The sequence below is a fragment of the Daphnia pulicaria genome, chromosome 1 (genome assembly GCF_021234035.1).
Source record: "Daphnia pulicaria isolate SC F1-1A chromosome 1, SC_F0-13Bv2, whole genome shotgun sequence".
Taxonomy (NCBI): domain Eukaryota; kingdom Metazoa; phylum Arthropoda; class Branchiopoda; order Diplostraca; family Daphniidae; genus Daphnia; species Daphnia pulicaria.
This window is the reverse complement of record NC_060913.1, coordinates 11824877-11837469: the sequence shown is the minus strand read 5'-3', so window position 1 is coordinate 11837469 and position 12593 is coordinate 11824877. Positions and strand designations below refer to the sequence as shown.

Here is a 12593-nt window from a genome sequence, read left to right as displayed (position 1 = left end):
AACGGCCAAGACCGCGCATCATATACAGCTGACGGTATTTTTATTTTATTTTATTTTTTAAATGAAAATTTGTTGTCGACACAGGTTGACCTTGTTGCCTGGTTGCAGGAAAGGAGACACCGCCCGACGGCGGGAGGAGAGCGTCAACGCATCGCGCACCAACGAAGCGAAAGTTAAAAATAGAATTATATACTTCTCATCATATATCTCCCGATTTGGTTGCGTTAATGGCCTTTCTTGAATAGAGAGAGAGAGAAAAAAGGAACAACTGCGAACGGGAAAAATACTTGGATCCGATTCCGGACGAGCGATACATATTTCGGAAATGATAGGTATTTGGCATATAAAAGAGCACCAGTAAAAAAAGTCATATGCTGTCTGTGGCACTTAGCAAATTGCGTGGGATGAATTGTCAATGAAACAAGTCATGAAAGTATGGGATAGTATGCATCGAGTGAGGACGCCAAAGACAAACGATCCACGTGTAATAAAAGTGTTACATTATACCGCCAAAGGACTCGGCTTTATGGATTTGGATAGAAACTATACAATCAAAGAAATTAAATCTGATTTGATTTCTCAAATGATTTTCATTTCATTCATTTTTAAAAAGAGACTTTATTTCAAATAGCTCATAACTTGCATTCATATGGTAGCAATTCATTGAATAAAATCAATCACTGGCATTATTATGAGCTGCTGTTGCTGTTGTCAGTAACGGTCATCGTTCCCTTACGTCCTATAAATTTGATTGTCAATCTCTGGACAACGTTGGGCGCAAAAAAGTACAAGACTTCAGTCCAGTACAGCTAAACGGAACGAGTTAAAAAGTGAATAATTGGCTTGAATAATAATCAACAACCGTATGTCAACCTTTAACGACTATGTGTTTGAATTTTTTAAACGTGCGACTTTCAACTTATATAACTCTAACTAACCAGTATTTTGTGAAACCAGTGAGCCGCTGTTCTAGTTTCCACTCCGATGGAGTTGATCGAAGCCAGCACGTACGCTTCGGCCGTCGGGACGTCGAAACTGGATTTGCCACTCAGTCCGGGCAATTTGGTTGCTACGTAACCCGGCAGTATGGACTGGACCACGATCCCGTCCGAACGACATTCGGCAGCCAAATCGCGCGAGAATTTGTCGACAAAAGCCTGCGAAAAAATATCAAATGTGTTTAGCTGCGATTATATTGTATAGGAACGATCGATATAATGCTGTGAATGACTTTCGAGGCTCCGTAGGTCGCTCTCATTGGCGCAAATCCTGTTCCGGCAACGGACCCAATATTGATAATCAATCCCCGCTTTTGTTTCCTCATTGCTGGGAGAAGTAGATTGGTTAGACGGGCCATCGACATGATGTTGCAGTTGATTATATCGGCGAATTGTTCGCCGGAAGGGACGTCGGTAACGTTGCAGGTCGGCAGTTTCATGCCTTGATATAGTAATTTTGATTTGAATTGCCATTTGTCATTAAATATGTCTATAAAGTGAAATCAGTATAATATACCAACGTTATTAACAAGTATGCCTATATCTCTGGATATTTGAAATAGCTCTTTCCGCAGGGTGGAGTAAATGGAATCGCCATTCGTGAAATCAACAGCCACCGTTTTGATCTGGATAGTCTTACTTTCTCGCTCTGTGAAAAACATAGTTAGCCAATTATGAATTATTTAATTAAACATTTGATTTGTTTTGTTAACACATTATTTACTTATCTCGTCAGAAACCTGCTGAAGTTTACTTGGAGATCGACTAATCAGAACAATATTTAATCCCAAGGCAGCCAGCTGTTTGTGACGTTGATTTAAAATTCAAGAAAAATAATTCGTTAAGCATTTCAAACATCATCCATTCAGCCAAATTTGCAACAAATGATGATTTTTCATACTTGTCGAGCGTAAGCTTTTCCTATTCCGTCCGTTGCTCCCGTCACCACTGCAATACACGGTACAATGCGCACGCTATTTTGTATATTCAAATGGATCACAGAATAAATAAGTTAAGATGGCGCCAACGACTTGCCTGCCCAAGGGCCATAGTGTTTAATGTTGGCGACGACGTTGTGTCCCAGGGCGTTAGCCAAATAAACAGCGTAAACGAACTGCCAGACATTGTGTAATAATTTGGCCCCCAACACCGCCGTGATTCCCCATCCCAGCACTTCAACGCAAAAAACCATTCTATATGTAACATAATATTCATTTATTTCAATGTATGATTTTTTAAAATGCGTTACTAAAATCGACTAAAATTTTCAAACGTTATTTAAAATTCAATTTTTTTTTTTCTAGTTCATCATACCTTTTTATAAGAAGGGGTTACAAACGTTTCAATCAAAAAATGTAACAGAAATGGACTTTTCCGTTTATCGCCGTCTGTACACGGTCTGAAGTCAAATGCGATAAAAAAATTGAGACGCCTCGTTTGTTGTTGTTGTTGTTGCTCGGTATATAAACTGAGGATTTGTACAGCGCCTACCTGATAAGATACTGAATCTTATCTTAAAAAAATTCATTAAGCTATGGTCTATCATATTAGAAAATAATAATGAAAAAAAAAGCACAAAAATAGGTATGGGCAGCACACAAACCAATTTTGAAAAGCAAAATACCAACAACAAGCGGTGACGATTATCAGCAACCCTTGAAAAAAATTGTGAATTCACTTGACGGGTTTGACAGCTGATCATTTTTGCATGAGAGCGACGTTGTTTTTTGTAACCAACCCAATAATAGAAAAAGAAAAAAAAAAAAAAGAACTAAACGGTTGAAAGAAGCGCAGCGTGTCATCTCTAGAGTTTCGTTAGACCTCTTGAACGCGCCCAAAACTTTGTGGTTTTCTTCCTAACTTTCGGGTTGTCACTTGAGTGTGACGACAAAACATTCCAGACGTGAATTTCTGTCGAGCAATTATTTGACTTGAGCTCATTAGGAAGGGTTCTGTTGCATTTCACAGCATTCAGAAAATGAACTCGAGTCTTCATCCTTTTCAACGGCTTGTCTCGACCTTTCGTATATTATTCTCATTAAAGCTAAGGTGATTTGACATCAGCTGTACGGTTTCACTCACATTCTGAATTAGCTCCTATGATTTCGTTCTTGTCTTTTTAAAATTAGATCGACTTTTGCGTTGTCACCTTTGAAACCTTTGGTTTCATTAATAGCCAGGAAAATTATTTCGGTAAGTGATGAACAAACATTTAAATTCATTCTACCATGACTGCATATTGCTTTGCTCGAACTGTATAGTTTAATGAACTGTAAAGCCTTACATCAAGTGAACGCTGGTCAATTCTAGCGCAATAACACGGAACACGAATGAAAAATCAAGAAGAAAAAACCAAAGGTAAATACTATAACTACCTATTATATCTGATGAATATGATAACGTATTTTTTTTTTTAAATTTATTTAGCCTCCTTATTATTATTAGGTAAACTGCGTTTGAATTAAACAGAATAGAAGAGCGTTGCATATTTAGGTCATTTGCTGGTGACAATTTGGGACACCTTTTTCACTTTCTACCAAGTCAAACAACGAGACACAAAAAAAGATACTTTGAATCGCACAAGGTGAACTGGTGAAGATACTTTCCCCTGTGACTGTTTAAACTATATGGCTCTAACGAAAATGAAAAGGGAAAACAAAAACCATTAAGGGGGCTCTTGAGAGTTGTTTTGGTTTTCTTTAGGGTGTTGTCTGGTCGTGCTTTTGACCCAGCTCTTTAAATAATATGCTGCAAAGAATGTCTACTCACAAGCTACAACATGTGAACTATTGAGGATTATGAATAGCATTTAGGATTTATTAATCAACCGTTTGTGGTTTTAATATTTTGAAATTTTACTAGTACGAAGAAAATTCTTAAAATTGACTTCGTGTATAGTAATCAACTAATTAATAAGTTGCATGATTTTATATGCTGCATGAGCTGTGACCTTTATTTTTTAAAATATTGGAACATTGGAAAAAACGTTTACGAGCTAATAAACCATAACCAACTGACCTGTATATATATTCCTTTCTATATCTACTGAAAACGCTTTATGCAGCAACTAGTTTTCAAAATCCAGAAACCCTCCTTTTCAGGAATGCTTATTGCCTTGGTGCTGACTTTCTTGTCAATTTCTGTTGCGTCATTTTGTTCCCAATGTTCCCACCCTTCACTTTTCGAAGATGTAAAGATTTTTTAAATATCAGTAGAGTTATTCATCAATGTTTTTCTCATTTTTGATGACCTTTACTGTGTTATTAACCAGTTTTTTCTAGGGCTTATTCTAGATCTTTGAAATTTTTCTTCTGTTTTATTCAAATTTTTCTTTTTTTGCGCGCCTGTACCGGTATCCCACGCCCAAAAGTGTCAACAGATTTTCTAAGAAGGGATCTAAATGGTCTCCGCTAGGTGTAAAAAAAAGAGAGAAAATGTATGGGCGTCTGACGCACCAGAGTGTATAGACTTTTTATTTTCTTTATCTATAGAAGGTCGACCGAACGATCAATATTTTCTATAGGGCTAACACTGATTTTTTTTTTACCGCGCAACGACATATTTAGAAAAACAGAAGCAAAAGAGAACTAAATTTAGAATCACCACATTCGTCCAATAACACGCGAAAGTGCGCTAAAAATTCATAAATGGAGATGAATGAAGTTGTATCGCTGTTGCGATCACCTTATAGGTTAACGCTGCTGTATACCTTAACCCACTCTAACAATAAGCTAAACACATTTATACCAACAAAATAAAAATGTAAAATATTTTGTGCTTTAGTTAGTTTTTTTAAATCACCTGGCACGCTGGCAATTTTCCCAAAAAATCTGTCTTAAAAAAAAAATTCAGACACCCATTCAATTAACTGAAAAGAATGATGAATAATGCAATACACTTTTGTAGTCATAAAAAAAAAAGAAAATCCAGTATTAGACCACCGTTATCGAGTCTGTCAGTCAAACGTCAACCCGAGTGGAGCTACGTATTTCAAGGTTTCTGGCTTCTCAACTGGCAGAGCATAACATAGGGAGGGGGGGGGGGGTAAAAAGCAGCACTGTGTGCACTTCCGGTTACGATGCGCATGATTTAAAATCCACAAGGACGACCAGGACCTGGCGCATAAGTTACATGGCGATAGTTCACAATCTGAAAGCTGGGCCGAGCTGATGGGCCATATTTTGTGACAGCCGAGAAAAATGGGAACATGGAAATTTGGAACGCACAATCTGGTTAAACAGGAGCTGCACGCAACGTACGACGACGAAAGAATTCAGAAAAACAGTTTGAAATTATTTATAATTGTTTTTCAATTTTCCACAGCAAATCAAGAATTAATCGTGCTTGTTTAATCGTTAATTTAGACATTTGAATAGGGCTATATCCGTCAATCAGAATGGGCTATATTTTGGCGGCAAATTTGAAAAACGGGATAATTTAAGTTGCAAATCTGTGCTTGAATTTTGCTAATGTACACCAGTATTATAGCTAGAAAATAATGGCTCTGCTGAGTTTTTCCTACATAGCGGTTCTTTCTAAACAACCTTGGCTGTTTAGAAATTTGAACTAAATTTGACACCCGGCGCTACAATCTTGAAGTGATCTAACGGTATAGATATTATATTTTCGAACAGAATACTTCCTGCTGCAAGTGATTAACACAACCGTATAGGTGTGCAATCCTATTAGATATCGCAGCAGTGAGCAGTCTTTAATAATTATTTTTATGTTGAATTGTTGATGCTGAATTCATCATTGATATTTTCTCTAGAAGAACGCAAGAGACTCCACCGAATAATTGACGTAATAGTTGTTAGCTAATATAATTCTTGTAATTGCTTAACAGTCTATGACTGGATCTAAACATCATTTTACATCCTATACCATGAATGTTCACTGATCACGTCTGTTCATGGTTATTCATGCTTTAAACGAAATCCAAATGTGGAAGGACGCCTTATTGAAATTCTAATTTCGGCTCTAAAAATATGACAAATGACCTGCATATGTTTGCACAGGTAATACAGCGTAAAACTGGTTTCTTTATTTAAATATGTAAACTTATACGGCACATAGCCGTCCACGTGTATAGCGTATATAGTGTAGCGCCCATTTCAATATATACCGTACACTAGATTAACTATAACACAATAGATAGCTACAAAAACCGCCAGGCCAGTGACTCGAGTATCGTTCTGTAATTGGTTTCTCACGCAAATTCCTTGTGATATGCCGTCACTTCATTAGCAATCTTGATTTCCACATGAATCCTCCTAACATATTGAAACTTAAGGATCTTCATGCATGGGGAAAACTTTTCCGCCGTCCACATTTCTGGCCAAAATACGCACGACTTTAATCACAGAAGCTTACATTATATCAGCTCCCATTCGGTTGTTGTTGACGTGGCTAATTTTAAAAAAGACATATGGATCAGATATTATAGTAAAGCTGGTAACACCTGAATGCTAAGATGCCATGATAAGTGAAGTAAGAGTCGACCTTCACCGCTGTTGTTTTTGGGTCCACTAATAGTACGTAAAAAAGACTGCCAATTTAAACTGGCGTATACCAGCCAAAAACTTTCACCCACGACCTTATTTTTGTCGTTTTAGTGTTGGTGGGGGAAAAGACTCGTAAATAATCTTGACAAACCACTTTACCAACGTTAACAGGCCAACCTTTTCATTGATAAACGCTCAACATTCTTCCGTTCAATTCGTTCGAAAAGTTGTTATCCCGATTATCCGAAAATTACGGTAAACTATATGGTATATTACTATATTATTTTGGTCGATGTAGCGAAGAAATTTTCGAATCTAGATCACTCTTATATTACTACTAGTTATTGTCGCCCGAGACTCGTCCGAGTTGACAAATAATGTCTTTGACTCGTGCGATTAATTCAAGACTTTCTGTTTTGTTTGTTTTTTTTCATGTCAGAGGATTTATTAGAACTGCCAAGTCCCAACCTCGTGTTTCAACCTCCAAATAAAATACAAATTCATCTACCTGCTACCGAATCGTTTTAGGATCAAATCAAACTAATTGACAAAGAATGTATCGCTTATTTCGGGGAATTAAAAAAAAATTAGGCGGTTACGTTAGCGCAAAAGCAAAATTCATTGTCATTGCCGACTCTCACGGATCACGCCACATTACTTGGCGCTTCATTAACTGTACCAAATTATGTACAAATGCGTAACTGTTGTGTAATGACAGACGCGATAATCTGATTATGCAAAATTCATCTTGCGTGTCGTTGATCATCAAGCCTTTTCCAAAATCTTCTTGTTTAGCTAGTTCAAGACGAGTGAGAGAAGATAGCGTGTATATTGTTATACTCCTAGCCGGTAAAGTGTAAAATTTACACATACAGCCATTTATTTTCACTAATTATTATGCAATATTAAAACAAAGTTTTTGTTTGTTTCATAACGCAACTTATATAATACGACGACGATCTTTTAATATCAGAAAATCCCGTCAGAGTTGACGTGGATTGGAATGTATATTTCCATCATTTTTATCACGTTTAATATGGCCATTTTCGTGTACAAATATGGCTATTAATTGTCAACCTTTCTTACGGCCTTGTATTAACAGGTTTGTGTTGAACTTATTCTGGGTTTTGTTACTTGACGTGTTTTCATTTTCTACACCTTCACTAGCGCTCCTGAGGGTTTAAAAGGACAGTATCGAGTCGTTGTTGAGCAGCGTTCATTTGGTGGTGAATTAGAGAACACCATTAAAAAAAAGGTAAAATATTTTCCATTTAAATTTTAAAAAAATAAAAAATTCTTTGAAGAATCATTGAGATATTGCTTTTGTCAGGAATGCAGGAAATGTATAGTTTCTTTTTTTTTGGGTACATTAAGTTGATGTTTTACAATTGTTCGTATTTACTATATTTAAACAATCGTCATTTATTTTGTTCACACTGAATTTTGAAACGCAGTTTGGTCGTGTTCGGTTCGTGTTTCGTTTAGATCTTTGGGTATAGGTCGGGATACGGTTATGTAGCCTGAAAACTTGAATTCTTTCTAGAGTGTCCTTTAATTAGAAATTATTTACGCAATTTGCCATTATACCTTATTGCATTTGCATACGAATTAAAGAAAGTAACGTGTTGGCTTCGTTGGCTTTATTGCCTTGATATAATCTGCTGTGCGCCGCACTACAAAATACTTTTTCTTTTCTTTTTTCTGTCTAGTTGGTGTGACTTCTGTGTTGCGCGGTATTAAGGGACTAGAGGAATCTGTATCAAACAAAACAACAAATTAACCAATCAGCCATGAATACTGTGGTAAGTTGAGAATTTAATATAAAATTTACTTTATTTGAAACATTTTTTTAAAGCCGCTATGTATATTGGAATTTTGTGTCATATTATTTTAATTTTTACTTTAATATTTCATTTAAATTATATGCACTAAATCCAATGTTAGTTATAGCCTCTTACAATAAAAATGTTGTCCTCCGCGGGTGTGATTAAATGGAAAATTTTACTATTTGAAAACTCGTTTAAAACTTTTTGAAACGAATAACGTTATTACAAAAACCACATCGTTCCATTTTACATAAAAAATAATAGATTGATTATCATTGCATTAAATAGGTTGTTTTAGCGCTTCTTGTCGCAGTGACTTTAGCTGCTCCTTCACAGCCTGGTAAACGTGCTCCAGCAGCAGTTTCTAAATATCCAGCAGGACCCTCCAAATATTTGAATCCGTACACATCCGATGGCTCCGAAGAAGAAGAAGACTCAAACATCCATAAACAGTGGAACGCTTTCCTAATCGAGTAAGTAGCTAAAATTGCTGCCATAAAAAATAGTGAGTAATTAATTGGAATTTACTTCGATCCTCGAAGAATAATAATAATTTTATAAGTTGATTGACCCAGTACGATTCTTTAATACCTAAATGGCCAATTTTACTTTAATGAAAATACGATTGACTTTGCAGATATCTTCCCAGGCTGACACAATCAGCTGTTGCCCCTGGAGCCTATGCAGGTACATATAATTCTCCACCAACATTTATTGCTGGACCACCTGGACCAGCTGGACCACAAGGAGAAAAGGGAGACAAAGGAGAAACGGGCTCTCCAGGTTCACAAGGCATTCAAGGACTACCTGGTGCGGATGGAACTCCAGGATATCAAGGAGAAAAAGGTGCCGATGGAGCCACTGGGCCGACTGGTGAAAAAGGTGACAAAGGCGAAAAAGGAGATTCAGGATCGAATGGCGCTCCTGGCACAGATGGAACACCCGGATCGCCAGGAAAAGACGGGCAAACCGGAGCAGTTGGACCTCAAGGGCCAAAGGGTGAAACAGGCCAACCAGGCACATCTTACTCATTCCCTGGACCTGCTGGAAAGCCTGGATCACCTGGAAAAGATGGAGCCCCTGGTGCTAAGGGAGAAACTGGGCCTCAAGGACCATCTGGCAAAGACGGATCTAATGGTGAAAAAGGTGAAAAAGGCGAATCTGGTCCTCAAGGAGCCAAAGGAGAAAAGGGAGACCAAGGTGGAAAAGGCAGTGATGGACTTCCAGGTGCCCCCAGCTATGTGCGTGGACCGGTTGGGCCTGTCGGCGCACCTGGAAAAGATGGTCAGAATGGCAATGATGGCGCTTCCGGTAAAGATGGAAAAGACGGTGCTCCAGGCTCACCAGGTATAGGATTAAAAAAAAAGTATAAAAATTTCCATTTAATTATTTAATTAACGCAATGGTTTTTGCAATCAGGCCCCAAGGGAGAGAAAGGAAGTGACGGAGAAAAAGGTTCTACTGGCGAAAAAGGAGAAACAGGATCTCAAGGACCGCAAGGCGAAACCGGAGTTGCCGGCCCACAAGGGTATCCTGGCCCGTCTGGAGAAATTGGTCCAGTTGGGCCAAAAGGAGAAACCGGTGGTACTGGACCCAAAGGACCTAAAGGAAACCCAGGCGTTCCAGGCCCTAAAGGAAAAACTGGGCCCAAAGGAAAAACGGGACCGGCTGGAACTGTTGCTTACGGAGAAAGAAGTTATCCCGCTTCAACAGGCATGTATATACCTGTGGTAGCGGCGGAATATGGACCATCAGCCAGTTCCAGTTATGGACAAGCTGTACCTCAGAACTGGTATCAGTCTCCAGCTTACAAGAAGACCAACAAGTATTCTTCGAACAACTCTGAAGAAGAAAGGGCCTAAAAGTGGACATTGTATCCGGTGAATGATTTTTTTTTTAATTCGTCGTATATTCTCAAATCAAAATTTCAAAAGCAAGATAATATTTATAATTATGTGACGACAAATTTATCATTTCAAATAATTCCGCTATTAATTTAAAAAAAGAGCTGCTGTGCATATTCAAACGCATCTTATAACTTTTCAGTGTAAAATCCTTTCTTCAAATATCTTTCTTATACAGAATGTATGGTATTATATAACCGGTATATAATCTATAAGTCCATGCCCTATCGTAATCATTATTGACATGGCAAATAAATTTATTGACTCTTTTAAACAGTGGTTTCATTTAAATTGAATCTTAAATTGTATGATTCTCATATTCCTGAAATTAATTATCTGATTGGTGTTGAAGAAAAACCCAATTAAACCATGATAGGAAAGACAAGGAAAAGTGTCCAGCACGATTTAAAAAAAAATTTGGCTACACATTGAGGCGGAACATAATTATAGGTGAAAGGTGAAACATAAAAAGATGGGATGAATAAATTGTTACATAGGCCTATTATAAACCCGAATACGTTAGATGGACACTATCACCAACGAATCAAAACCGTTTGTATCAATATTATACATGCTGCATAAATAACATGAGGTAACAATATTCAACGTGTTTTTCCGATTATGAAATATTTCACCTTTTGCCCCTTTGCCTTCAAACTTACTGCTAATAAAATTGTTTCAGACTGCGTTTTTCAACGGAATCCGCGGAATCTTGTAGTAATCTCATTATTATATGACACAAATGTGCCATGTTATTTGACAGTAGTCATTTTTTCAGTCCATAGCTTTTGCACTTTGATTCCAACATATATTTTCCTAGAAAACCACTGGGCTATAGAACCTGGCAGAGTAAAATGCAAAACCTCTCGCCAGTAGAGCTGTTCAATTAAAAAAAGTGGAATGAATAAATATTGAAAATCCAATGTCTTCCATATTCTAATAGCTATAATAAACTAACCAATATTTTGTGAAGCCAGTACGCTGCAGTTCTTGATTCGATACCAAGTGTTGAAAAATTAGCGTCCACAAATGTCTCAGGTTTGGGTACAAACATCGACGGCATGTCTTGTAATCCGTGCATTTTCGTTGCCAGCACTGTTGGCATTACGGATTGAACAATTATTCCGTCCTGACGGCACTCGACTGCCAAGTCATGAGAAAATTTGTCCACGAAAGCCTATGGTGGAATAAAAACAAGCATGTATTATAAGAAAAGTAAAAATCAAAAGTTGTGCTGACTTTTGTCGCCCCATAAATGATAGAACAGGGTTCGAATTGGTCCGTCGAACACCAAGTGCCCGTGCCCCATATGGATCCCACGTTGATAATGATTCCGCGTTGTCTACTCCTCATTCCGGGTAGCAATAAATTCGTCAATCTCGCCATGGCCATAATGTTGCAGTTGATTATTTTCTGGATTTCTTCTTCTGGCGACAGTACGTCAAATTGACTCGTTGCCACGTCCATTCCCACATTGTTAATCAGCATTCCCACTCCTGATGGTAGGTTGACTAGCTCGAATTTCAGCAGCGGGTAAATGGACTCTCCTTCGGTGAAATCGGCAGCGATCGTTCTTATCTGGATTGTGCGATGCTCTCGCTCTGTCAAACGCAATAAATAAATTAAAAAGAATATCATTTAACTTTTAAAGTGTATAATATGATTTAATCACTGATATCGTATGCCACTTCTTGAAGCTTGCTGTGCGATCGGCCGATGAGCACGATGTTCATTCCTAAGGAAGCAAGCTTCTCCAAACATGTAATTTTTTCATTGATACTAAATGTACATCATGTTTAACGTTAAAAATTCTATTAATGCAAAAAAGAAGAACCTTCCAAGCGTAAGCTTCACCCAACCCATCTGTTGCTCCAGTCACCACTGTGTTATTATATACAAATTAGTGTCAGTCTCGGTTAGAGTTGAAAATAACTTCAATTAGACTGTAGATAGGACTATAAGTTAGTTCAAATTTACCCGCCCAGGGTCCATATCGTCGTAAATCCAGACTGTGGCCAAGCGCAGCACTCAGTTTAACACAGTAAATAAAATTGAACAAACTGTACAACACCTTTAAGCCCAGCAGTCCCAGCACAATCCATCCAACTACTAAAACGACGAATGCCATAATCGCTTTTAAGTGCTTTTAAGGTTCTCTTTTTACTCAACAAATTTTGCAAATTCAAGCTGTAAAAATAAATTTTGTTTTTATAGAAGGCTTGATTAAGCCATAACTGAAACGATCAGGTTTTTCTTTCAATAGAAAAGTTACGGTATCGAAAGGCACCTATAGAAGCAATTCATATAGCGAATCCTGATAAGACCCCCCATCCGTTATCATCATCAGAGCGTATAAAGCCA

The 12593-nt window shown here is 37.6% G+C and overlaps 3 protein-coding genes across 5 annotated transcripts; 1 reads left to right on the top strand and 2 right to left on the bottom strand.

The window, feature by feature from the left end:
* Positions 1 to 598: 598 nt before the first annotated feature.
* LOC124329018 (very-long-chain 3-oxoacyl-CoA reductase-like) lies at positions 599 to 2459 on the bottom strand. Its single transcript, XM_046787930.1, has 8 exons — positions 2313 to 2459; positions 2034 to 2191; positions 1900 to 1946; positions 1723 to 1798; positions 1516 to 1647; positions 1232 to 1440; positions 939 to 1157; positions 599 to 809 (listed from the first exon to the last, which is right to left on the bottom strand). Exons 2-8 carry the CDS (start codon positions 2188 to 2190, stop codon positions 690 to 692), a joined length of 960 nt encoding a protein of 319 aa, XP_046643886.1. The 5' UTR covers position 2191; positions 2313 to 2459; the 3' UTR covers positions 599 to 689.
* A 5207-nt stretch (positions 2460 to 7666) lies between these two features.
* On the top strand, positions 7667 to 10506 carry LOC124328984 (collagen alpha-1(I) chain-like). Of its 3 annotated transcripts, XM_046787872.1 has the most exons (6): positions 7670 to 7757; positions 8212 to 8304; positions 8617 to 8801; positions 8966 to 9088; positions 9416 to 9675; positions 9748 to 10506. In XM_046787872.1, exons 2-6 carry the CDS (start codon positions 8293 to 8295, stop codon positions 10188 to 10190), a joined length of 1023 nt encoding a protein of 340 aa, XP_046643828.1. In that variant the 5' UTR covers positions 7670 to 7757; positions 8212 to 8292; the 3' UTR covers positions 10191 to 10506. The 3 variants fall into 3 exon arrangements, with proteins under 3 accessions (XP_046643809.1, XP_046643828.1, XP_046643819.1); XM_046787853.1 differs by having other exon boundaries at positions 7667 to 7757; positions 8966 to 9675; XM_046787863.1 differs by lacking the exon at positions 7670 to 7757 and having other exon boundaries at positions 8210 to 8304; positions 8966 to 9675.
* Positions 10392 to 12533, bottom strand: LOC124329011 (very-long-chain 3-oxoacyl-CoA reductase-like). Its single transcript, XM_046787917.1, has 6 exons — positions 12210 to 12533; positions 12067 to 12113; positions 11905 to 11980; positions 11472 to 11833; positions 11191 to 11409; positions 10392 to 11110 (listed from the first exon to the last, which is right to left on the bottom strand). Exons 1-6 carry the CDS (start codon positions 12358 to 12360, stop codon positions 10985 to 10987), a joined length of 981 nt encoding a protein of 326 aa, XP_046643873.1. The 5' UTR covers positions 12361 to 12533; the 3' UTR covers positions 10392 to 10984.
* Between the last annotated feature and the right edge of the window lie 60 nt (positions 12534 to 12593).